At 55.4% G+C, this 27,032-nt stretch overlaps 1 protein-coding gene across 1 annotated transcript; it reads right to left on the bottom strand.

Moving 5' to 3' along the window:
* Positions 1–1,685: 1,685 nt before the first annotated feature.
* Positions 1,686–26,349, bottom strand: SEMA7A (semaphorin 7A (JohnMiltonHagen blood group)). The gene is made up of 14 exons (XM_081093664.1): positions 26,116–26,349; positions 11,779–11,930; positions 11,231–11,272; positions 10,784–10,876; positions 10,500–10,584; positions 10,278–10,388; positions 9,504–9,643; positions 8,715–8,899; positions 7,724–7,832; positions 7,442–7,640; positions 4,256–4,383; positions 3,909–4,063; positions 3,629–3,690; positions 1,686–3,325 (listed from the first exon to the last, which is right to left on the bottom strand). Exons 1-14 carry the CDS (start codon positions 26,285–26,287, stop codon positions 2,964–2,966), a joined length of 1,995 nt encoding a protein of 664 aa, XP_080949790.1. The 5' UTR covers positions 26,288–26,349; the 3' UTR covers positions 1,686–2,963.
* Positions 26,350–27,032: the final 683 nt, after the last annotated feature.

Raw genomic sequence — 27,032 nt, 5'->3', positions numbered from 1 at the left:
AAACCCACTCCTTCTGTCCTTTCCCTTTAGAGCAGTGGTTCTCAACCTTGGCTGCACATTAGAATCACCTGGGAATCTTTTTAAAATCTGATTTCTGGGCCTCATCCTCCGGAAATTCTGTTTCTTCGTTATGGGGTGGGGCCACAACATTAGTAACAAAGAAACAGAATTTCCGGAGGATGAGGGCCAGAAATCAGATTTTAAAAAGATTCCCAGGTGATTCTAATGTGCAGCCAAGGCTGAGAACCACTGCTTTAGAGGGACTTGCTTGGGCGTAGGGAGAGCCCAGGAAGCCCCTGTGCTGCTGTTACGTGGCTATGAGCTGGGAAAACAGAGAGATGGGGCCAATATAGAGACTCCGAACTCCTTCCAAGACAAAGTAAATTAGTCTTATAACCCAGAACAGTGTGTCAGAAGGGGCCTCCAGAAGCCCTGGTCCTGCCCTTATCTCTTACATAAGAGAACGAGGCTTAGGAAAGGCAAGGTCTGCCTGGGATCATGAAAGGTGATGGCAGCCCAGAGTCTCTGCCCCCAGCCCAGTGCTCATCCTGGTCCCTCAAACTCCTGGACTCCTGGCTCCAGCACCTGCTGCCATCTTGGGTGTGGGAGAGGAAAGAACCAGGCAGAATCTTCAGTGTGGGGCTGGCCCAGATCACAGGGCAGTGCGGTAGGTGGGGGCGATTCCAGCCCTGTGGGGTCTGCCAGAGCCGCCCAGAAGCTGGGCTCAGACTCAGAGAGAGCTGTCTCAAGTTCCATACCCCCCTCCAACAGTTACTGCTCAGGAAAACCTCCCAGCAAGCCCCAAAAGGCACGGGCCCCTGCCACAAGGGGTAGGTGAGAAGGGAACGAAGAGGAGGGGAGATAAAAATGGAGGGAGGCCCCTGGAGGACATCCAGGTTTCTCTCCAAATCCCCCACTAACCCTACCCTTCATCCCTGGACCCACTCACTCATACCCCTGGACAGCTTCCCCACCTCTCACCCAGCTTCAGGGGCCATTTTTCACACAACCTTCTGGGTTCTAAAACCTATTTGCTTTACCTTTGAGAGAATTCAAGAGCGTCTATGTTTCAAATCCCACCCCAGCCCTGTCACTGCTTTGGGGTTGAAAGGTCAAGCTCCAGGCTAGCTCACAAACCCACTATCCCTTCTGTCCCCTCTGCATGCAAACCAACACCTCCCCTGCCTGGTGGGCTGAGCCTGGAGTACCTCACTCCACCTAGACACACCCTACAGCTGCCCTCTAGCTTCCTTCTATCATCAGAGGTTTATCCCATGGGCTCTTATTTAACCAGCTTACTCCCTAGAATGGGAACCTAGAAGGCAGGGAGGCCTGAGGCTGTTTCTAGCATGGCCAGGCCTCCCTGGCAAGTATGGGAGATGGAGGCTGGGAAGGGGAAAAGGTGAGGAGAGGAGGTGGACTGCAGGAGTTGTCTGGGCTCCAGGGTCAATGGCTTGGCAGGCAGTGCACTGCTCAGGAGCATTGGGTTCAGATCCTGCTCCTGCCTCTCACTAGCTAGGAGCCCTGCTGAGGGTGTCCTCCCTCCAAGGCTCTATGGAGAGGGCTAGTGGGGGGTGGGTGATGCTCACACAGGCAGGAGATGGAGTTACAAACAAGAGCCCTCACCCTCACCCCCGCCCCTCCCCCCCCCTTGAATGGCTTTGAAGGGAAGGAGCAGGCACAGGTAAATAAATAGCTCGTTTATTAGTAATATGTTACATCATTAAAGTGCATTGAAAAGAGATGCAGGGACCAAAGCTGGAAGGTCGCCAGCCCCAGGCCCTGCCGGGGGCTGGCCAGACACACCAGAGAAGGCCCAGCTCTCTGCTGAAATCCAGGGACAGAGTTGGGCAGAGCTACCCACCTGGAGAGCTTGGCCCAGGCTGTCCCCACTGGAATTCACAGTTTAGCCTTAGTTATAGCATGTCCTGAGCTGAAGGTGGGAGGCTAGGAGCATGGAAGCACAGCCCCTGCGCAAGGGGACTGAGGGGAGGGGGCCCCGCCCCCAAGCCCCCAATGCCAAGGGCAGAGTCCTGGAACCTCCCCCTGAGGACCTGACTCCTATATGAATGTGTGAACCTAGGGCTCAGTTTTCTCCTTCATTTCCCCGTCTCCCTCACCCCACCCCCTCCCATAACCAACAGGGGTACTTGGACAATGTACCCCTCAGCCTGGGCTTCCAGGGCAGAGCCAGCTCATGCCATCTCTTTGAACCCATGCCACCATATCCCTGGACTCTTATCCCATGCCCAAGAGCCTCAGGCTGGGACCCCCCCCCCCCCCCCCCGCCAACCCATCCCTTTCTAGCCCCTCCCTTTCCCACCCACCCCCAGCATGTAGTTTTGGTATTTTCATACAGATGCAGTCAGAAGTAGCAGTACATGAAATAAGCCTAACATAAAAATAGAGCCCTTTCCGTCCTCCTGTCCGGAAAGCAAACATCCTTCAATAAACATGCAAGGAGGCTGCCTTAGTGGGACCCAGGGCTGGTGAGGGCCACAGAGGGCAGCCTGGGCCTGCAGGAACACCAGCCAGCCCCTGCAGTGGCAGGAGAGAGGATGAGGAGGCAATAGAGAGCTTGAAGGTCCAGAAATGGGATCCCAGCTCCCTTTTCCCAACCCCTCTCTGGCCTACGGGCTCTTGGGCCAGGAGCATCACTGAATTTGGGCAAGTTTGAGGAAGAACTTTTGAAAAATAGTCTCCAGAAGATAAAGTCTTGGGCCATCAATGCCCCAGCTTCATAGTCAGTGCCTTCATTCTCCGGCCCCCACCACCCTGCCCCACCTGGGCTCAGCAGCTGCCTGTGGCTGGCCATCTCCAGGCCTGGTGTCCCCTGGCAAGCTATGCAATCCCCCTGGAACCAGTGGTGGGCAAGGAACTCCCAGCCGGGTGGCTCTGGGTGTGAGACTTTTCTAGTGCCCTGGGACTGCAGATGACCACAGCATGCCCAGCCCCAGGAGGTCCTAATGAACCAGTAGGCCAAGAATGAGTGTTGGCAGGACCCCCAGCCAGAGGGAGGCCAAAGGGGCATGGGCACAGCCCAGCAGGTGCTGGGCCTTGGCCTCGTCCTCAGACAGCAGCTGCCAGTGCTGGGCCTTGCGGACGTAGGAGCCCTCCTGGGCCTCGCAGTAGTAGTGGCCATAGTGACCATCCGTGAGGTTCTCGATGAACAGGATGCAGTTGGGACTCTGGTGGCCGGGCTCGCATCTCTGCTCCACCTTCTCTCCGTGGCGCCACCAGTAGGTGGCATGGCGGGACTCCATGGGGCAGCTCAGGTAGTAGCGAGAGTTCCGGGCTAAGGAGACCTTCTGAGGTGGGGCCTCATCTGGGAGGGATGGGTAGGCAGCTGTGAGAAGAGGCTGAGAGCTCCCAGGGCAGGCTCTGTCCTCCCCCAGGCCTCTAAGGCCAAGGCTTCTAAATGAACACAATAACCTAAGCACCCAGTCTCCTTATTCTCCCCTGCCTCCCTCACCCCACCCTTCTTATACCACCCCCACACCAAGGGGGCTCCCTCCACAGGACTATCTGGGGCCCCCAGGAATAGACCAGGTTTCCCTCAGAGAGCAAGCGAGGCAAGGCTGTACCACCCTCATTGGACTGGGGCCCTGGGCAGGGCTACATCAGGTACCTGGCTTTGGGCTGGGGCACTCTTTGTGTGGCTCATCTGGATTAATAGACTGCAGCACTGACCTGGAGTAGGGAAGAGAGAGGCTAGACAGACAGGAGGCCAGACACCTGGCCCTTCCCCGTCCTCATCCCGCACCCAGTATCCGCCACAGTGCCTACCAAGAGGAGGGTCTGGCCAGAATGGCTCAGTGCCCAGCACTGACTCCTCCTGTAGCCTGTTTACATCACTCCCACCCCTGTGTCCACCTTCTCCCAGGGAGAAGGGTTCCCAGCCAACATACCTTTGGGAGCTAAAGATGGAGACACAGTGGCCCTGGTCCCAGCCACAGTATGGGTCTCGGGCCATGAGGCAGCCATGGCAGCCCCCACCATAGATGTCACACAGGTCCAGGGGCACCTGGCTCACCTCCCATTGGGAGCTTACATACAGTTTCCGCTGGAATGAGAGACTAGGTCAGACCAGGGCCCCCATCTCCAACACTGAGTTTTAAACTCCCAGACCATGGCCGGCTGCCCTATGGCCCAGAAGCTCTGAAAAGGACATGTGAATTGCATGCAAAAGAGCTCTGTCCTCAGTTGCCATCACTGGCTAGCCTCCCAGGGCAGGGCTGGGGGTGTGGCGGCTCACCCGGTCAGGGTCCAGTGACATGGCCTGGATGGCTGCTGCACGACGGAAGGGCTGGATCTCCATGATGTTGAAGACGAGGCTGTGTTCCCACTCCTCTGACTTCACCACCTTGTGGATGGTGCCCCTGTCTGTGGGTGGTGGGCAGAGGGTCAGCAGATGGGCATCCCACCTCAGAGACAAGCAGTCTCCTTCTACGTAGGACAAACCAGGAAAGACATGGGTGGGGAGGGCTGGGAAGTCATGGCTCAGGCAAGGATCATAAGACTAGGTAAGGTGAGTGTGAGGGGCGTGGGAGTCAGAGGGCAGCCCAGGAAGTTTCCAAGGCTGGCCCAGAGCTCCGTGAGGCCCTGGCAAGCTGGAGCATCCCTGCTTGTGAGTATTATCTTCCCCACTTCCCAGATAAGGCAATGAGGCTCAGAAAGTCTAAGCAACTTGTTTAAGATCACATAGCTGGTGACTGCAACACAGAGATGTCAGAATCTCACCCCTCAGCTTCTTCCATAACTGTCTTGCCTCCTGGACAACTTAAGAATATGTTTTCTTTAAATATACCTTTTATTTTGGAGTAATTTCAGATTTACATAAAAAATACAAAGATAGCACAGAGATTTGCTGTATACCATTCACCCAATTTCCCCTAATGCTACCATCTTATATAACTACTAGAGGCCCAGTGCACAAAATTCGTGCACAGGGGTGGGGGTGGGGGGTCGGGGGAGGCAGGGGGTGTCCCTCAGCCTGGCCTGCACCCTCTCCAATCTGGGGTCCCTCTTGCAATCCAGGACCACTGGCTCCTAACCGCTCGCCTGCCTGCCTGCCTGATCACCCCTAACTGCCTCTACCTGCCAGCCTGATGCCCCTAACTGCTCCCCTGCTGGCCTGGTCGCCCCTAACTGCCCTCCCCTGCCAGCCTGGTCACCCCTAACTGCCCTCCCCTGCCAGCCTGGTCGCCCCTAACTGCCCTCCCCTGCCAGCCTGGTTGCCCCTAACTGCCCTCCACTGCTGGCCTGGTCACCCCTAACCACCTCTGCCTCAGCTCCTGCTACCGTGGCTTTTGTTTGGAAGGACATCCAGAAGACATCCAGTCTAATTAGCATATTACCCTTTTATTAGTACAGACAAATTCATGCACAGGTGGGGTCTCGCTGGCCCACCCCGATGGGGGCCCATTGGGCCAGGCCGGTGGTGCGGGGGCGGGGGGAGGAAGAGGAGCCATGGGCGGTTGGCTGGCCGGCCCTGTCCCCCGATCAGGGCCTGAATCAGGCTTGTTGGCTGCTGCAATGAGTATCATAGCCTCTGGTTGTTTCGCCGTTCCAGTCGCTGGGCTTTTATATATATAGATGGCACATTCATCACAACTGAGCAGTATAGTATTATTAACTCAACTACAGACTTCATTGGGATTTCATGTTTTTGTTTTGTTTTTCCATTAGTGTCCTTTGTTCCAGGATCCAATCGAGGACTCCACGTTGCATTTAGTCTTAGGGAATTTTTAAATTTTTATAAAATCTGAAAAGAACCTTAGATTCTGGACAGGGATTTCCAAGGTCACATAATGGCTGCCTGCCTCCAAGGCCAATGCTTTATCCATTCACACCTGTTGGGGGTCTAATGGGCATCCTGACCCCTGGGTCCTCCCAATCCCACATCACCTGCTGTCCCAGTTTCTAGAATAGCCTCCCTCCCTCTCAATTCCCCAAGGCATTGCTTGTTCCAAAACAACAGTCAGATGATAAGATGGTTGCTTGCCTAGGACATGTCTTTTAGTTCTGTGATGCCTCTTGCAGGCTCTGTGATGTGGCCCAATGCTTCTTTGGCTTGACAAGCTCCCAACCCACTCACAGCCCTTCACCTCCTTCCGCAGCAGCCCAGTGAGAGCCTCCCATAGCTTCTCCCAGCTGTGAGAGCCTTTCGTTCCCTGCAGAGGGCCCAGAAAGCTCTAGTTCTTATCTGGCTCCAATTCTTCCTGCTGCAGGTTCCAAATGGCATCTCTCCAACGGTCCTCAGGGAGAACCAAGACAACTACCCTCATCATTCAAGTGTGCTCACCTCCCAGGTCTGCAGGAAAGGAGTCCACGGTTCCCTTGGCCCAGGCCCCACCCTTCTGTCCTTGGCTCCTGCTCCCAGTCTCCCATTGTGTGACCTCTCCTCTGCTGCACCCCATTGCCTGTCGTCCCCTGTCTGACCGCAACAGCTAGGCCAGCCGCTGCTGGAGCAGAGCAAGGACAAGAGCCCATTGGTGCAGCGAAGATGAATGGAGGAGCAAAGAGGTATTATCTCAGGACCCAGAAACCAGACCCTGCTCCATGGGAACTGATATGGCCACTGTGGCCCTGAGAAGATCCCAACATGAAGCAACAGCAGAAATCACACAGAAGGAGGGGTGGGGCCTGAGCCCTGGAGCCCCAGGTGCTAGCACCTGGGGGAAACACTGCCCTTTTTATGGCGTCACTGCACACCAGGTCTCAAAGACATGCTGTAGCCTACACTGATCTCCATGTTCACTCCCAGGAGTCCACTTTGCCCACAACTGGGACCAGGAAGCTGCCATAAACCTGCTCATGGCTGGCTCTTCCATGGCCAGTGGCTTCTTGGGATGCAGGGGCATCTCCCAGGGCATTCCACCCAGCTTCAGGGGTCAGCCAGACCCTGCTCTCCCTGGGAAGAGGAGGTGCCTCTGCAAGACTGCAAAGGCTCTGCTACCTGGAAGCCCTTCCTCATGTTTCACTAAATACTGTGCATTCCACATCAAATGTTTCCTCTCACCTGCATAATCCCAAAGACAGGGAAAGGGGTTCGATTTCCTCATTCTGTCTAGCAGGGGGCCACAGGATACCCAGTGACCAGATCCTTCCTCCTGGCTTTCCACATCTCTTCCTCCCAGCTTCATGAATCAGATATCAGGACCAAACCTGCACCTGGCTTTGCTCAGACTGGCCACCTTTCTGCTCTGGAATCCTGGAACCTGCTATTCTCCGACCCTAGGATGCCTTCCCCTCTTCGTCTCTGCCCCCACCCCCCTGCCTGATTCTTCTACAGCCACATATACTAACTCCTGACAGCTCTTAGTCATTCAATTCTTCCTTCCAGGTATAAAGATCCAACCACATGTTAATTACATTATTATTTGTACCTTTCATATCCATTTTCACAAGGCAGACTAGGGGTCACGGGAGAGTCGCTCACCTGTAGTTAGGTAAAGCACGTGGAAGGTCTCCCCATGGCTGGCGTGCATGCGGTGGACAACTACTTTCTGGTAGTGGTACTTAGAGTGAAACAGTGGTGTCTTCAGAGGCCCCATGGGCTCCACCCTCTGTGCCACCTCAGGGTGACTGTCGGCCACCTGGAAGGTCTCCGTGGGTATCGGCTTCCGGCCTGGGAGGCACTGGACAAGAAGAGTAGGCCCAGGTCAGTGGGTGGCTGGGAAGTGGGGTAGGGGCCTGGGTCATGGCGGATGTCAGTGCTCACCTTGCCAGGCCGAGGGGTGGGAAGGCCTGTGTGGTAGCCCTTGAGTGAGGAAGTACGGAAGACCTTGTCAATGTCACCAAGGGAATATACACAGACAGCTGAGTAGTTCCTGGGCGGACACAGAGACGACCTCAGTGAGGGGCCCACCCACCTCAGTACTCACCCACCTCCATTCACCCAGGCCAGCTCAACACCATACAGGGCACAACTAGAGCATTCTAACCAAGCTCCCCAGCCTACGAGCTCCATGAAGACAGGGACTATCCTAGGGGCCACGACCAGTGCCTAAGAGTCATCAGTCACCATTGAAGGCAGAAGGGAGAACGAGAAATTCAACCTAATTTCTTTCTGCTACAATCTAAAACCACAACCTGATAGGATCACAGGGTTCAGAGGCCAGCCCCAGGGCAGAAGGATCCCCACGTGCATCCTGTTGGGTAATTCTCCCGCCTCTCTGGGCACAGCTGCAGGATGCTGATGCCCAAGGCCAGACCCCGTGCCCGCCCCAGCCTGGCTGGATCCACCCACATGGGAGCCAGAGAGCAGGGTGTTGGCTTCCCTACCCTGTCCCACCTCCCCCCACACCCAACACTTCTGCCTGCCTTATTTTCAATCAATGAGAGTGATTAAGAGATGTGAATTGTCAGATGCAGGCAGTGTCTGAATGGGTGTGATAGCACCCTGTGAGGCCTCAGCAGCCTTTTTCCAGGGCCCACCACCCACTCTGAGCACACAGCTGGTAGACACACAGGCACTGCACATGAACGTGTATACAGTACATGCCTGTACACTAGCTGTACAAACTCAAAAACATACCAGCACAAACATCTCTCCAAGCACCATGTCCCACCCAGGCCCGGCAACAACCCTGCCCCTTGAGCCTGGAGTCCCTGCTCATCATCAGCCATCCCCTCAGCAGGGCCCAAGCCCTTCGATCCCTACTAGACACATAACTAATGCCAGGCTCAGCCCCAGGACAAGGGTCACTCACCAGGGGTTGGAGAAAACGCCATAAACCCTAGTGTCCCTCCACTGGCCGTTAGGGTCAGGGAGTAGGAAGACATCCTGTAGCCTGTTGAAGTTCTTGTTGGTGACGGGGTCGCTGCACACCAGCATGGCCTTCAGGAAGGTATTCCACTTGGAGACCGACAGCGAACTCTCACCACCCTGGTCCCCCTGAAAGGGTGGAGCGAAAAGGAGGCCCCTCAATCCCCCCTGGGCACCTGCTGCCAGGAATGTCAGCACCCAGACTTCAGAGGAGGAAGGTAGGCTCTGAAAGGCGCAGAGACCTGCTAGGGGACCAGGCAGAGGTGCCCCATGACTCAAGCCAGGTTCCTGAGCCAGCTTCCAGCTAGAAGGCCTGGCTGACCGAGGGCACAGGGCCAGCAGTGGGAACCTGCAGGGTGAGGGTGCTTGGTCTTTCCCTACAGAGCAGATAGACTGAGACACACATTTGTCCATTCTCACACACGCACACAGCTGACACACTCGAATATCCTAGCACCTTCACACTGGTGAAACACACATGTGAACACATTTTCATACTCCCACTCACACTCATACACACCTTAAGATGACTATACACTTCACACTGCCACACATGCACATGAGCTCAACCTTCTTTACCCACTCACAGATGCACAGACACCCTTGTGCATATACATCCCACACACAGACTTACTCATATATTTCACACACTCCTTCAGATAAACAGGAACTCACACACTCACACCTATTCACGCAGAGACACACACTCTTGCCCATTCAGCCACCCACTCACCCTGCACAGCTGGGCCACGCGGGACACATTGAGAGGAGCCTCGGGATTCTTGTCAGGGTTGTCCTCCCGGAAGAAGTAGTAGATTTTGTCATCATAGTCCTGGTCTTGGTGCACGATGGTGGCCTTAATGAACTGTGGATCTACCAGTGATACATGTGAATTGGTGTCGGGGGAGCCTGCTCGGGAGACCCATTCCAACCCTGCACCACACCCTCCCAACTCTGCACAAACAAACCTGGAGCAAATCAGACCTGGAATAAAACTCAGAACATCAGGCCCAACACCCCAAGGGGTCTGAGACTCAGCACCCCATCCCACATCTGTTTTGCTCTCCCCCTACAAAGATGTCATCAGCCCAGGAGCAATGACTTCATGCCTGGGGACTAGGAAGGTCCCTGGGCCTTTATGTCACTTCTGCCTAATTGGCAGAGCCCTAATGAGGAGGAAAGGAGAGTTGCCCCCACATGAGCTCAGCAGAGGGATACACTATGGCTCCCAGGGACCCCACTCTGGGCCTGGGGCTTCCTCTGTTTTGTTACCACAGTGTGTAGGGCCCATCTGTCTCTGTACCTTTGCCTCTGCTGTTCCCCTGCTCCCTGCCAGGCCAACGTTGTCAGCTCTGGCTGCTCAGACCTGTCCCAAGCTCCCACTTTCCTAACTGGCCTGTGGCCCCAGTCGCCCTTGGGGAGCCCTCCCAAGGGACCTGAGGATCTCATGAGCCGCCGTGGGCATTCACACCCTGGTCCACCCCAGCCCAGCTGGAGCCTCACTCACTCTGCATGACGGTGTCACTGGTGTACAGCTCAATCTCGCCCTGGATGCGGCGGAACCGAGGGATCTTCCCGTTGTATTCCTGCTTCCGGATTGTAGAGTACACCTCATCCCCTGGGCATGGTGGAAGGGGCATGGGTAAGGGCAGACAGCTCCTAGAAGTCCCTTCCCTGGGCTTGGGCACTGATTTGATCACCCTCCCCCAGACAAGGGCAGCAGCCCTACCGTCAAACAGAACCAGGGCGTTCTCATCCGGGCTGAAGGGGGCATAACCTCTCCTCTCACCAAGTGACTCCACAGTGCCATTCACCTGGGGGAGGCAAAGGGGGTTAGACAGCCACATAATCCCATGACTACTGCTTCCCATGGGTGCCAGCTTCCCCTCCTCCCAAGCATTCTATACAAGGTGAGCCAGCCTCTGAGTCTCCCACCTCCTTCCCACCTTGGGAGGCAGAAGCCCACCCATGCAAGGGTAAGCTGACGAGGCATATGGGAAGGGGCCTTCTCACCAGGCTCCAGCAGCTGGGGTGCCGGGCATTGGTGCCGCAGGCCAGCAACCCCTCGCCCTGTCTCTCCAGGAGTGTTATGTAGTTCTCACAGTCCTGCCCAGAAGGGGAAGAAGAGAGGTTGGTCAAAGGCCCTGGCAGGACTCGAACCAGAACCCTTAGTCTTGGGGAAGACAGAATCAGAAGGCTGAGCATGGAAGCAGTCTCCAAGGAGAGCCTAGAGGGGATGCAGCTGATCCCAACTCCCCTCAGAGCAAAGGAAGAACACAGGGACCTTGGAGAAGAACTATGTCTCCCACTCAGACTGGGAACCCTCAGGCAGGGCTGCCTCTTTCCTCCCAGACTGGGGCTCCCAAGGCAGGGCCATGCCTCCTTCCTCAGACTCCCAGGGACTCCCATCCCTTTTCCAAGGCGACAGCCTCCCCTCTACACTCCCTCTCCTCCACTCACCTGCTTGCCCAGGCAGGATCCCTTGGTGGAGCCAATGTTCACCTGGGGGAGAGGAGAGGAAACATTAGTCCACCTGCCAGGGGTCAGATGCCCTGCAAGCACTGTCCATGTGCCCTCAGGACAAGTTCATTTTACAGCACAGGTGAGCAACCAGGGCTCTGAGAAGGTGAGTGATTCACCAAGGTCACACAGGCTGCTTGGCCTGATACCCAGAGCCAAGCCCAGAGCACCAGGCCAGAGATCTCAGAGGCCGGGGCGATGGGGTTCTGGAGCTCAGCTTCCAGCCCAGGCCTCCCCCATCAGTGCAGCCCACATGGTCAGGTGGGTAAGCTCCAGGCTTTTCTCCACACTGACCAACACCCACACCCATCTGGACTACCTTTAGGGAGCCTCCCCCAGGGACCGTTTATGGGATAAAGGGGGGAGGTAGACCAGTTTAGGAGGAGATGCCAGCTCCCATCCCCTAATTCCCTGAGGCCCCTCACCAAGGCCAGAAGGGAAATAAGGGGAGAAATGGGGGTAAGGGGCAGTAAGGGCCCCAGGCTCACCGTGTGCACAGAGGCGTTCTTGCCCTCGGGGAAGTTGAAGAGGTAGACCTTGCCACGTCCACCCACCCACACAGAATCGCTGCCTGGCTCATGGAAAAGCACGGTGTGTGGCTCTGCCGAGCCAAAATCCACCCGGTCCTTCCCTGCGCGGCCTGAGGAGGAGGCAATTGGCAAAAAACTTGAGGCTGGGCCATGGGCAGGGAGATCCTATCCTCCCTCTCAGGCACACCGGCACCTGCCTGGCAACTAGTGCTTGGGTCTGGGCTGGGGCAGCACCAGGACTCGGAGCCACAAGTGGAGGAAGTGAGGGGTACCCTGGTAGGGTCTAGCAAATAGCTGTCCTCACCCCAAAGCCATGGCCCCTACCCTATAATATGTGACCTCAGAGTAAGGACCCCTAGGTGAGCAGGCTTCCTCCTCCACCCCCCACCCTCCCACACACTTGGCTATTTCCAAGAGGCTGAACTTAGGCAAGAGGGACCAGGACCTCCGGCGGTGCTGTTTGAGGCTCTCTGCAACCCACAACACAGCAAGCAGATACTTCCTCCACCCCCTGCAGGTAGCAGGGTTCTAAGCACCCCACTTAAAGTCCAGGTTCCCTGGAATCACTTTGTTCAGCACCCTATCCCCTCCTTCAAGAAGCCTTCTCCAACTCCTCCTGGCCCATCCCAGGCCTTCAGTGAGTAGGTCAGCTCAGATCAGAGATGGAAAGGAATCTAAATGTCCATTCCCTCCCATTTCACAAATGGAAAAACAGAGGCCCAGAGCGGGTATAGCACAAGGTTGTAAAGTCAGTAGCAGTCCCTTAACGAGAACCAAGCTCCTGCCCACAGCTAGACTCTGGCCTGGCCCACTATGGCCTGGTTTCATGGAGGTGCCAGCTCACCCCAGGAGTAAAGTTCCACCCTCCCTCCCCAGCAACTCTGGGATAGGATGTCCTTCACAGAGCACAGCCTGGGCCTTTAAACAGGAGGGCTGATCTGGGCAAATTTGCCCAAAAAGGAAACTCTCTGCAGATACTGCCTCTGGGGAGATGTCTCATCTCCAGTGACATTGCTGAGCTTGTCCTGGATGCAGAACTAAATTCCAGGGATGGGACAGCTCACATCTTCCCACCTCCGACCATCCTGAGGCCTCATGCAGGAACTTGGCCTGACCACTGTTTATTCAGCTACAGCAAACTCAGGGGTAGCCAGCTTAGCAGTGATACCAAGGAAGACACACTCCAGCCCAGACAGAAAAGAACTGCCCTTTCCGGAATCTACCCCAAATCCTTCTTGCTGCCATTTGAGCCATTCCTACTGATTCTGCATTCAACGGGGCAAGGAGAGCAACACACCTTCACTCCCTTTCCTTAAGATACATCCCTGTGTGGCCAAGTCACTCTGGAGGGGGGTAACACACTCTCCACCTCAGCTGTAGCCTGGCTCACTGCAGAGGTGGAAACTGAGGGCTCCTTGGGGACACGCCAGGCCAAGGATACATTAGGCGGCAGGACAGACTGCCTAGTCCAGCCGTGGGCAAACTACGGCCCGCGGGCCGGATCCGGCCCGTTTGAAATGAATAAAACTAAAAAAAAAAAGAAGACCGTATCCTTTTATGTAATGATGTTTACTTTGAATTTATATTAGTTCACACAAACACTCCATCCATGCTTTTGTTCCGGCCCTCCGGTCCAGTTTAAGAACCCATTGTGGCCCTCGAGTCAAAAAGTTTGCCCACCCCTGGCCTAGTCCATAACTGAGTATTGGTTCTCAGGAGCATTTAGGAAGATGCAGCACTGTGGGCCACAGAGAAGTGCTGAACTCACTGCCTCTGGTTCACCTGGCTTTCCCTGGGCACTCCACAAACAGCCCAAGCAGCCTCCCTGCACCGTGAGGCCCACTCCCCATCAGTCCCAGCTGTGCAGGGCCTCCTTTCCAGCTGGGATAAAATTAGAGTGCTGGGGTCAGCAGCCGGAAGATACAGGCCTTCCTGACTCAGCTTCCACAGCTCATCTTGCACCTGCAGCCTGAGCAGCAGCCACCACCCCACAGCCCAGAGCCCAGAGCCCAGCCTGGGATCCAGACAGTCAGCAGCCCCAGCTCCCCTCCCACATCCCCAGCCAGCCAGGGGCCTGGAAAAGCTGTGTGTCTGCATCTAGAGATGTTGGACTGGGGCAGAAGCTCTGAACTCCCCACCTCAAAGCTAAAGGGGAGGAGCCCCAACCCTTGGGCCATGCTGGCCATCTCTACCAGTCACCTCAGCCTGCACCAGCAACAAGGCCACAACCAAGGCACAGCTCTCGCCCCTGGAAAGAAGCACCAGAGGGGGCCCTGAAGGAGCCCTTGTCTGGGCGTCTGAAGTCCCGCCCAGGGAAGTCTAGTCTGATGGGAGAGGCAGTAGCCTGGTCCTGAAGAGCAAGGTCTGAAGGGAAGCTGGCCCTACCCTGGAATTCAGTTGGAGGGGGGAGTCAGCCACATCAAAGCAAGCCTCCACAATGCTCAAGCAAAACTGTCTAGGTGCAGCCCCCAGAGCTGCTCACAAAGAATTTCTGAGGACACAGAGGGCGGGTGAGAGCTGCTGCAGCTCCATGTGAGGGGACTGCAGCATCAGGGCCAGGACAGATTTGCAAGCCTGAGCCCTATTCCTCTCAAATCCTGGCTGCAGCCCCTGGGGTGCAGGGGAGGCAGGGGCTCCTGGCCCCATTTTGCAGAAGATCAAACAGGAGCCCAGGAGCATTGCCTCCACTGACCCCCAAGCTCTCGCCCCTCACTGCTCTGTGTCTGGTGATATGTTGCAGGGGATAGCACCAGTCTGGCACCAGGACCTGGATCTGGCCCATTCTCCACCCCAGCCCCACCCCTGCTCCTGCACAGCCCAAAGCCCTCAAAGGGCCTGATTGTGCCTGGGAAGTGTCTGAGCTCGATGAATACATGAAAGGAAGCTTTGTTCAGGTTGGCAGGAGCAGGGGCTGGGGGCTCAGGGGCAGGAGGGCTGCCTGGAAGTGAAGGCAGCACCAGGCCTTTGGGGCCAGGATCCGTAGCCCCATGGCACCAACATGGGCCAGGGAGGGGTCAGCCTTCAAGGCTCTGCCCATGCAAAGCAAGGCTGGGACTACCCCTAAAAAGGCCCAGCCAAGGGAACAACAGTCACATCCTTTAACACATCTTTTTGCTTCCTTATGAAATCAAAGAGATGGGGAAGGCAGATTCAAGCTAGATGGATCAGGAACAGGCAGAAAGAGAATAAACTTCACAAGGGAAACAGGCTGAGCAAAGCAGGGAAGCTGACTGGATGGTGAGTGCAGAGAACTAACCAGAGAAGATCAGGAAGGCGGGCTAAGGGCCTGTGTGATGGGGAGAGGAGGAGCTGCAGCCCCCCAAAGATATACCAACCCACTGCCCAGCAGTCTCTGGTGCTTCCCCTCCTTCCTAGAGCAGGGCCAGTGTCCCGAAAGTCACCCCTCCTCTAGCACCCCATCTCCGGGCTCCCTTGCCTGCCCAGCCCCCTCTGCTTCCCATCCTGGATATCTAAAAGGAGCACCGTCTGGCACCACCGTGTCTCCCCCCTCACTCTCCAGCCTGATGCATTAGTGGCTGACTAAGTGGTAGCTAAAAGCTCCCAGAATAACCAGGAGTTCAGGCAGGGGAGGGGGCTAGGGGAACACAGACCCCCTCCTCCTACCCCATGTTATTCCAACCCTTACTCCTTTTGGATCAAGGAAGAGCACACTCAGGCTGCCCCATACCCAGCAGGTCACCATGGCCCTCGCTGAGTCCCCACCCTCCTCACAGTGTTAGGACTGGCAAGGCCCAGGCCCAGCCCAAACCGAAACAAAGGTCAAGAAGATGGCTGGGTGTGGGAGGCAATCTCCCTCAGCCATAGCCCCCACAAGTCGAGTTGTCCCTAAAGCCTGATCCTGTTGAAACCAGTCAGAGCTGATTCCTCTCATACTCGCCACCTTCCCACCACTGTCCCAGCAGCCAGTTAGCCGGGGTAAGTCTGGACTTCTGTAAAGCAGGCCTGCCGGGTGGAACATCATTCCTTCTCTCATACTCCCTGGATGCTGTCCCCATTTCCTTTTTGCTTGTGAAAGAGGATAGCCCAAGGGGAGGGCAAAGTAAGAGCTAGAATGGGGAGTGGGTACTGTTGTCCCTGAAGGGACAGGCCTCATAGTCTGGTCTGGGGAGGGACAGCCTTTCAACCTGACCCACTGACCCAACAGGTCTTGAATGTTAACCTCAAGGAGTCCTTTGAAAGTGGGTATTGAGGTTGGCTCTGAGAATGGTAGGAATTCAGACACCCAGCAGAAGCCAGGCCAACCTCCAGTTGGGACTCCAGCCACAGGTGACAGGAGCTACGCCCCACCCCTACCCACCTCACACCCTTGCCTACCACACAGCTGGCAAAGAGAAGAGGAAAGACCCACGTGGAGCCCAGGAATTAGCTGGCAGCCTCTCCACCCTTTGGAACCCACACCCTATAGGTCAAGGTGGAAGGGAGGGGATCTGAACAACATTGAGCTGAGGGGGCATAGAGACCAGAGAGAGGCTGTGTCAATGGCCCAAGGCACACAGCAAAGGAGACAGGGGCAGGGCAAAGTCACAGCCCAGGGTTTCTGGTACCCAGCACCCAGCTTAGCCCTCTGGAACCACATCCTGAGCTTTCTTGAGAGCCTCTGGATTTGCAAAAAGCTGTATATCATCTTCTCTCCCCTTCCCTGAGTCATCTCCTGCTCTCCACCGTCCCCCTCCCTATTAGTTGAGAAGTCACTAACCTGATGACTGACAGGAATCACCCACACACCTACCTTCCAGGTGGGGTCCTGATCTCCAGGGACTTTTAGCAACCAAAGCCTTAAACTCTAAGAAGTGACTAAAGGTGGAATGTAGCACTGCGTCAGAGCAGTGGAGGGAAACCTTTCTACTGGGATGAATGGAGTCAAAGGGACAAATGTTGCATTGATTTTGTCTCTCCTGATATGGCCCGGGATGAGGGTGTGAGAAGCTACTCTTCATACCCAGAAGCCCAGTTTCCAGGGTGGCACTGGCTCATGCTAAAGAGGAGCTGTGGTTGTTACTGGGGTGCTGGTGACATTTGACATTTGGCAGGACAAGGTTCCAGCCAGCTGCCTGGCAGGGGCAGAGTCATGCACTAGACAGGTAGCAGGCTCTTGAAATGGTTCTTAGTCATGGGAAATGAGAGGTCTGCCTCGTCTTTATCAGCAAGAAGTAATGTTCTCCCTTTGGCAGCCGGGCGGCTGGCTGGGTATGACCATGACCAGGGGCTTGGCCTTCCTGACTTCAGTTTCCTCCTCCGTGGATTGGAACAGCTAGTACCTGCTACGGTCTAAGTTTTATGACCCACCATCAATCTTGGAAAAATCACAAAGCAATCAGGGTTAGGTTCATGGGTCACTTTTGGCAAAGTGAGAGACAACTTTCTGGAGGTAGAGGCAGCAGAAGCCACATCCTCATCCGTGCCCACTGACTAGCCCACCAAATTCCCCAACCACCCTGCAGAAAAGGCAGGGCAAGGGGTGCATGACCATCTTATAGACAGGAAAACGAAGGCCCTTCCAAGCCAGCTCTGAGCCACTGTGCTCAAAGGACAGGAGGCTTGGCTGGTGAGGAGACCAGCGGGGGCAAAGGTTTGGAGGGAACGGGGCAGTTGAAAAGCAAGCTGTGGGGAAGCTAAGCTGAGTCAGATTCAGGGGCTCAGGGAGGGAAGGTTGGCACTGAGACCCAACTGGAGCAGAGAGGAAGCAACACACCCAGAGAAGGCAGGAAGCCCAGATGAACACTATGTCCCATCGACCTTCACCTGTTCTCAGCCCAGCAGGTTCCAAAAGCCCCAGTGAGGCCAAGGTCAGCTGGTGGCTCCTTCAAAGGAAACAATGAGTAGAGCTGCAGGGCCTGCCCTTGGGCCCAGAGCCAGGGCAAAGGTGGCAGAGAGGGCAAAAGATGGTTAGTGGAGGCAGGGAAGCAGGATGGGAAGACTGTTGAGAAAAAGAAGGTTCCCAGGTGAGCACAGACTGGGCCAGCAATGGGTGGGTGGGGGAAGCAGTAGAAGGGCAGCAGTTAGGGAGAGCTGGTTTGGGGCTGGGCTGCCAGAGCTTTATTTCATCAGAAACCAAAGGGGAGATGCCAAAGGAGGAAGAGGATGACAATGATGACAGTGATACCCCTACCTACCACCTAACCACTCCGTAGCATTCACCATGTGCCGGGCACTATACTAAGTGATTTGGGGGTATATTAATTCATTTAATAATCACTGAACTCTTATGAGGTGGGTTCTCTTATTGTCCCCATTTTACAGATGAGGGCACCGAGACACAAAAAAGTTGAGTAACTTGCCCAGGATCACACAGCTATTAAGGTGGAGAGAAGGTTGACACTCAGGCAGACTGACTCTGGAATCTGTGCTTATGACTCTGTGCTTCATAGATGGGCCCTTCGAAGCTTCCAGGCCAGCCCCTTCCATACAGATGAGGAGACTAAGGCCCAGAGAGGGTACAGCCTGCTCATATGCCTCTTGGCCAATGAAGCCCTGACCTCCATCACGATGCCCTAAGGAGAGTGTGTTTAAGTGAGCATGGGTATACAGGCCTGATGCGGTGGTGTGGGTGGGTCTAGGGGTGCAGCACAGCACTGAGTGATGACCAGCATGACTAACTGAGAAGGTAAGTTTTCTGAGATCTCTGCCCAGAAATAGAACATATTCTGTGGTCTTGGGCAGACCACAGCAAAGTGCAGGGTATACTCACAAACCCTTCAACACATGCCCACCAAGTTTCCCACCAGCCAGCACTGGCCAAAAACACTCCCCTCTGGGGTATAGAGAAAAGGAAACCCTCATGCATTGTTGGTTGGAATGCAGATTGGTGCAGCCACCATGGAAAACAGTATGGAGGTTCCTCAAAAACTTAAAAATATAACTACCATATGACCCAGCAATTCCACCTCTGGTATTTATCCGGAGAAACACAAATCACCATTTCAAAAAGATATATGCACCTCCGTGTTCACTGCAGCATTCTTTACACTAGCCGACATATGGAAGCACCCTAAGTGCCCACCAGTGGACCATTAAATAAAGAGGATGTGGTACATACACACTGGGCTCTTACTTGGCCATAAAAAAGAATGAAATCTTAACATTTGCCACAACATGGATGGATCTAGAGAGTATTATGCTAGGTGAAATAAGTCAGACAGAGGAAGACAAATATCATATTATTTCACTTATATGTATAAACTAAAGAAAAAATAAATAAATGAACAAACCAAACAGAAACAAATTCATAGGTATAGAGAACAAACTGATGGTTACCAAGCGGGAGGGGTTTGGGGGTCTGGGTGAAAAAGGTGAAGGGATTAAGAACGAACTGGTAGTTACAAAACAGTCAAGGGCTATGAAGTACAACATAGGGAATATAGTCAATAATATTGTAATAACTATGTATGGTGCCAGGTGGGTACTAGACTAAGGTGATCACTTAATAAGAAATATAAATGTCTAATCACTATGCTGTACACCTGAAACTAATACAATATTGAATGACAACTGTAATTGAAAATATTTTTAAAATAAATTATCAAAATACTCACCTCTACCCCTGGCTCCTCAGTTCAAGAACCCACCATGTCTCCCCACTGCCCATCCCAGCAGGGCCCAATACCTCTAGCTGGCAGGCAAGGCCTACCCATTTCTGCCATGGCTCCTTCTCATGGCCACACCTTTGCGGGTTCTCTTCCCTCCTCTGACTGTCCTCTCCCCTTTCTCTGTGTACATGGTCTGATCTGTCCTCCCCTTTCTCTGTGCACGTGGTCTTATCTGTCCTTGAAGATCTAGTCTCAACCCCATGGCTCCAGGAAGTGTTCAGACTGCTCCAGCCCTCACTGCTCAGTCTTCCCTCTGACCTTATGCTGGCACACACCATCGTCTTTCAGATCACACTGTCTGGTGTGGAGTCCTGTAGGCAAGGCCAGACAGACAAGTAGAGGGAGGCCAAGAGCTGAGGCCAGGGGTAGGCATGGTCCCAGACATGCCTGTCTCACTGAGTAGCCTTGGGCAAGTCCCTGTCATCCCCAGGCCAAGCCAAGGCTAGGGCTGGGCAAGTGGGGGCAGATGAGATAGCAGGGAGAACCAGGACTGGGGTAGGTTAAACCCCATGTCAGACGAGGAGACATCTTAAAATAGGTTCCCCAGCCACTGACAGGGTGCTGAGCTTATCATGGTGACCTTCCTTTCTCCTTCAGGCCCAGAAGACAAACAACATGAGCAGCTCTCTGCCCGCACCCCACACCCTGTCCCTGGCCCTCGCCTGGTTCTTCCCCCTTCCCCAGGAAGTCTTCCCCAGTTGTAACACTCCACAGTGACCTTTCTTGCTGTCACAGTCCTTGGCTGTATCTACTGGTCCTTCCTGATCTCTCCAGGTGCCCTCCCTAGTCACTGGTAGCAGGCCTTACTCTGGGCACCTGAGTGCTGCCCAGGGCTTCTCCTCCTCCTCAGATGGGCAGCACACAGACCTAGGCACGGGGCAGGGGTTAGCTGCCCTCCACGATAAGGACTGCTTAGGGCTGCTGGCACAGAGCCCGAACCCCTGATTGGAAGCAGGGTGTGCAGGAGATACTCAAGATCAGCCTAATCCCAGGATGCTGTGAAGGTTAAACCCAGATTAACCCAAGTCATGACACAGTTCAACCTGCCCTGGCAGAGACCCTCCGGGGCCCAGCTGCCCTGAGGAAAAAAGCAGAAGAGGTGCATTGAGCCAGTCCAAATCTAAGATCCCAATGGAGGAACGTCATGACAGTGGGGCTCATGTCAGCAGACAGTGCTGGGGCAGTAAGAGCTGGGCTCAAGCTGAGCCAGCCAAGGAGGAAAGGGGCTCATGGAACCCTAAGCCTGGGACAGAGCGTGAAGGCAGACGCAAATGGAGGGAAGCCAAGAACTGAGGCCAGGAGCAGAAGACACAGCCCTGGTCCCAGCTATGCCAGTCTCACTGGGTGACCTTGGGCAAGTCCCTGTCGTCATTGTCCTCAATATTCCATCTGTGGAACTTGTGGTTAGCTCAGCTGATCTGATTTTTTTTTTTTTTTTGACATCCTAAACTCTGTCCAGTCAGGCTGTGTGGGCTGAAGTTATCCAAGAAGGCTCCTTGGAGGAAGGGAGATGGCACTGGCAGAAAGGAAGAAGAGGGTGAATGGGGTGCAGGGCAACAGCCCTGAGGCAAGAAAAGGTGGGGAACTGGGGAGTGGTGAGGGAAGAGTGTGGAAGATAAGGTGGGAGTGGGGCCAGGCTGCCATGTAGGACTGGGGAAGTGGCAGCTCTGCCTCTGTGTGTCCCAGGAGAAGCTCTCAACACAATGACACAGAGGGATGGAGGGGCCTCACAGAGGCCAGGGCACAGTCCTGGAGACACAGCGGGTCCCAGGCCAAGGCTGGGGAATAAAGGGCTTGGAGGGGGAGAACCACTCCCCTCCCTCATACCATAGGGGGCAGGGAGGGGATGGATCTCCTGGTCTCTCGTGGCTTAGGCTGGCTAGAGAAGGTGGAAGCCCATTTTGCCAGTCCTCCATGCTGTAGGAGGACTACTTCCTCCCCTGCCCTGAGAGAGAGGAGGTTTCCGGGGCAGCCAGGCCTTGCCAAAAAAGGAAACCAAGAGAAGAGGAAGTATCTAGCCCCAGAACTGCCAACCAAAGCAGGGGAAGTGTGGTCAGTCTCCTGTGACACAGGCCCTATAGTGGCTGAAATGAGTGACATGGAGCTGGGGGAGGAGGACAGGATATCAGATGGGGCCTCAGCTATCATAAGGACCACCCACTCCCACCACTACCCCCTGCAGGCAACTGGACCCTATTCCCTGGGCTGAGACTGGCCTTCCTCATAGAAGAGTGTCCAGCTCTCCCTGTCTCCCACCCGGGGAGTGACCTACACCCTCCTCCCCCAACCCCCTTAAGAAGGTGAAGGTTCCTGGAAGGTCAGAGGAAGGGCATCTGCCTGTCCCTCCTCCCCCCACAGGGCCTGGCTGGTGCTGGGGGAGCTCCCTCCCTTCCATGAAGAGTCTCTGCCGAGGGGTGGGCCTCAGGCCTCAACTGTCCCCCACAATCAGGAGGGCTGTGGGTAGGGGGAAGCATTGGTCTCCCAGGACGCAGGCCCAGCTTCCCATCAGCAAGCTGTGACTCCGGGGAGGACTTTCCTGACAGCCATGGTCCTTCCTCCCCACACAGGGCCAGTTATGGAAGTCAGGTGACTGAGCTCACATGTCACCTCCTGCAAGAAACCTTCCCAAAACCCGGAGGCCAAGGCTGACTCAATGTCTCCCACTCATTGCCTCCTCCTCTCTCTGGTCCTAGTTGTAAGTTTTAGGGTCAGAAATCTTGTCATGCCAGGTGCTTCCTCCTGTCCCTCCCATCCCCCAGCTGTCTCCTGCTCCTCCTGCCATCATGGCATACCACCTCTTTCAGGAAGCCTTCCCTAATTGGGGATACTGGATTATGTACCTCCTCAACCCCCACAGCTGCCCTCTGCCACATTTCATTGTAACTGCAAATTGACTTCCTATTTCTCCACCTACACTGAGAAGTCTAGACTTGTCTAGTTTCTCATCCCTGGATCGATCCCCAAGCACAGCCCCAGGACCATCACAGGTTGGCCCCAGCAAATGTCAAATGTCAAAAATGCTGAAATACTGTATACCTTTCAGGCCACAGACCAATACGCCACTTCCTCCAGCTGATCCTCAGCTCATGAGAGAAAAAGAAAAGAACACGAAACTCAAGGATTTCCCCCGATTTCCCAGGTTTCAATTTCTCTTCACAGCTAAGATCTGAATGGGCCACCACAGACTCTGCTCATCCCAGAAAGGTAGGGATCGCAGGAAATTAGTGCTCTGATAAGTATAACTCCTCCCTCCATTCACTTTGGACATTTGAGGAAACTGAGGCTCAGAAAAAAATTAACCCTTGCCTAGAGTCACACATAAAATCAGGCCAGAGCTGGGATCTCTTTCCCTGACACCACGGTCATCTTGAGCCTGTGCCTGCACTCACTCCATCCAGCCTGCTCTCAGAACCTTCACTATTCAGGACAGAGGGGTCACAGAGCTTGGCAGGAAGCTCCTAGAGGCATCACAGAGCTTCTCTCTCCCAGCCTAGGACCACCCCCCATCTCCTCCTGGGAATTGCCCCCTCTCTGTTCTGCAGGGGGTTCACCCTGAAGGTGAGGAGCACATCTAAGTCCCCAAGGGGGCAAGGATTTCCACTGAAAATGCTGATGCTTAGGGAGCCCCAGCTGTGACCTCATCCCCTGCCCTGGGGAGAAGCTCCATAATGGCTCCCCCAGCAGCCTCAAGTCAACAATAACATCCTGTTGTTTAATTGGACAAGGGAGAGGCAGAACCGGCTGGGCAAGTAGCTCTGTTTCTCCTTGGGGGCAGGTTGGCTCATCTCTGACCTTGGGGGTCAGGACCTTCCTGAGCTTCTCCATCTCCTCTAACTGGGGATGAAATGAGAGAGGGGTGCATAGCTTCCACAGGCATGCCAATCTCCTGCCCTCACCTATGACCCACTCTTCTCCAGCCCCTGCTTGCAGGAAGGGCAGGCCCAAACAGTTATATCTCTGACTGGCCCATGTGTCAGTGACAGCCCTCAGGGGACAATCTCAGAGCCCTTCCTGCTCTGGTGAGCTCTGAGAGTCAGACACAGTGTGGAGCTCAAGGGCACCCAGCAGGTTAGTGCTAGCACATCCCTCTCTGCCCAGAACTGCTAGACCCGGACTCAATATGTTGGAGAGTTCTCAACCTCTGACAAGTGCAGGCTAGGACCCTCCCAGAACTCCCTAATCTAATCTTTCCCTAGGGTAATGGTCAGCAAACTGCAGCTCACGAGCTACATGCGGCTCTTTGGCCCCTTGAGTGTGGCTCTTCCAAAAAATACCGACTTCTGCGCATGGGACACAAAGTTTCAATCGCACTGTATGTGCGCGCCCGCACGTGGTATTTTGTGGAAGAGCCACGCTCAAGGGCCAAAGAGCCGCATGTAGCTCGTGAGCTGCAGTTTGCCGACCACTGCCCTAGGGTATAGGGGTCCATAGAGCAAAAAATAAATTACAAAGAAGAGCTGGAGCTCCATACCTAGTCCCACACCTGTCTTGGCTTAAAACTTAACGCCAAACTATGCCTCATAGAGAAGTGGCTCCAGAATCACCATTATCCTAGATCTGGTTGTTCCTGGAGGCTACCACCCACCCACAACCACCCACTGGTAGACAGAAACCTAGGCTTATACTACAGCAAGGCCAAGGGGATCCTCCTCTCACCCCACTTCTGGGGTTGCCCTGCCCAAGCCCACTTCTGTCCATGTGTCACCCCACAGGAAATGGAAGGCAGCTGTCAGCCAGGCATACCATCACCAGCTGGTGGTCCTGAGGGACAGACAAATGGCAGGGTCTGTCTTGCCAGTGGGGTGCCTGGCACTGATGAAGGAGACTACAGGCTGCCCTAGAACGAGACAAGTGAGGGGTTGGCAGACCCCAGCGGGGGGATATTAGTGTATTGCCAAGCAGAGGGCACAGCCAGAGTGGCTATTATAGTGAGCTGCATGGAGGGAAAAGAGAGGTGGAGCTGGGTTGGGAGCTTTGAAAAGTGGGCAAAAGAACTGAAAGCAGCTTCAAATAGCCTCAGGGTGGAAAGACTAAGTGTCTGAGAGGGGGAGGTACACATTAAGTACTAAGAAATGGGTGTGCATTAAATATGTGGGGGGAAGGGTCTTCAGAAGTCTGGGGGAGTGGAGGCAAGAGAGCCGAATGCAAGGGGGTGGGCGAATGCAAGGGGGTGGGCGCAGGGGGAGAAGCTAGAACACTTAGACATGGCCATTTATCCCCTTGAGAGGGCCCAAATGCTGGGCTGTCCAGGACAGTCAAGAGGTTTGACTCAAGGCCAAGATGTTGGGAAGGCAGAGGAAGTCTGGGCTGGAGGTGTCTATCATGAGTAGGCGCCAGAGGTCCACCTACTCTGCTGCACTCCCAACAGAATATCTGGGGCTGGGTTACAGAGCTGGCCCCGAGTCCCTCCTTTGTGGCCAAGAAGTTGCCTAAATCCTTCTCCCCTCCCTAACCCAGTGCTAGCACTGGACCTGTGCCAGATCCGAGCCCTGTCTGCACTTTGTCCAGTGACCTTGGGCGAGTCACATTCTCTCTGCCGCAGCTGCAGTTCATGCCATTGGTTTTGTGTGGGGGTTTTTCCTTCTCTCTGCTAAGAATACCTGCCCCAGATAATGTTCAGGCTCTGGCAATCCCTGCAAACCGCCTCAGTCATCAAAGGGCCCTGTCAGGGCCAGACCAGGCAGCTTCTCCAACCCCCACCCTGAGTCCACCTCCACCACAGGGGGCCACAGCACCACCAAATTTGGGGACAGAACCCAGTTGTCCTGGGAGTGGGAAGCATTTGCGTGCAATGCAGAGGAGGGGAGTTCAATCCCTCATGGCATAAAGCCTCAAACCCCACCTAACCGGCTTTCGGACCCATTGTTTAACTAAGAAACCCCTGAGGGAGACCCCTGTTCTTCAGACGCGCATATCCACCGCATCCTAAAAGCTACACCCCAGATCCGCTGCGTGGGGTCCCAACAGCCGCACCCCACCCAGTGCTGTGCCCACAGCGCTGGCACCTATTCCTGGTAACAACTGCCACGTGCGGACCGGTAGGGTGGGGGATCGGCCGGGCTGGGGCCAGTGCCGGCATTGCAGAGGTAGCGCCCAGGTGCCCCAAGCCTCCGCAGCACCATACCAAGTCCCAGCACACCACAGGGTGCCCACCCCTTGACCGGTCTGGGTCCTGGGCCCGGGGCGAGGGCAGGCAGCAGGGTCTTTGTTCCCACAGCCAGAGCGGAGCAGCGGCAGCAAGGAGTCCGCGCCCCCGTCTCTGGCCCAGCCAGGGCTCCTTGCAACAGCGGAGTCCTCAGCTCAGGAAGGACTTGGGTGGAGGTCCCAGCCCAAGAAGAGTCTTGCACAGAGGCCCTGTGCTGGAGGACAGAGAGCGCCTCTGGGCGGAGAGAGGTGCCGGCTCCCTTCTCTGGCGCCCCAGCGCTGCGGCTCCCAGCTGCGGGCGGACTTGGAGCGACTTAGCCTGGGTTCCAGCCCCACCACCCTCTTCCCCTCAGTGCTCCAGCGGCTCCAGTGTGCCAGCGCGCACTCACCCTCATCCAGACCCATACTCTCCCCGAGAGTAGCACCCGGGACCCACAGAGCCTCGCGCACGCACCCCCTCCGGTGCCGCACACTCCGCACCCACCCGCGAAGCATCGGATCCTGCGCTCCGCCCCCACCCCCCCCCTCCCCGCGTGCCACCTACCTTTCCAGACAGCGGAGATGCGGGGTCCACTCTTCGGGTGGCCTTGGGTGTCGGCGGCCGCCCAGAGCAGCAGCAGTAGCAACTGCAGCGGGAGTCCAGACCGAGCCTGTGGGCCAGAAATGCGGTAGCGCGGGACACCGAGGGAGGTGCATCTGGGCGGAGGCGGTGTCATCTCGTGGACCGGGAGCGACAGCAGAGAGCTGCGGAGACTGAGCCAGCACCCGAGCACAGACCGATACCAGCACGAAGAGGCGGAGTCAAACGCCTGACCCCACCCCACCCCTCCCCCGCCCCTCGGAGCCTTTCTCGCCTCTGGGCTCCCCAAGTGGGGCGCAGTGCCCACCGCCAGTAGAACCTTAGTCATTCCCTCCCAGGCAGTTCCACAGGAGAACCTGAGTGGACCGGGACAAGACAGACTTGTGGTATTCTGTGTTCCGAGGTAGTGCTGGTTCCCTCTTAGGGCCTTAGATCCACCCCCCCCCCCCACCCCCCACCCACCAATGAAAGGGTTGGCCTAGAAGAGGGGAGGACCTCTCTGAGGGTACAGACAAGTCTACTACCAGGCAACCTCGCTAATGGCCAGCTCAGTGTTTTGCACCCTGAAGACTATAGTTCTCATAGGATAGGCTGGCCTGAGTGGACATGGCTTCCTCTGAGCCTATAAGCACCGTAGGTGAGTGGCGGGGGGAGGGGGGAATTGATGAGCTGTGGGGAGCACTCAGCACCCCATCATTGCTCTGCTGTGAGAAGGTGGAATTTTCATCTTGGCCTGGCTCCCTCTCCTCCCTTCTCTCTTCTCCCCTTTCCCTAGCCAGCAGCCTTCTGGGCTGCCTCCCCCCAGCCAGCTGGTGTGTGCTCAGAAAATCCAAACTCATTTCCATGTGTGTGCAGGGGGATAATCAACAAGGCCCCTTACC

This window comes from Myotis nattereri (genome assembly GCF_964212035.1).
Source record: "Myotis nattereri genome assembly, chromosome: 1".
Lineage (NCBI taxonomy): Eukaryota > Metazoa > Chordata > Mammalia > Chiroptera > Vespertilionidae > Myotis > Myotis nattereri.
The sequence above is the reverse complement of the archived record's forward strand: the minus strand, read 5'-3'. Positions and strand labels throughout refer to the sequence as shown.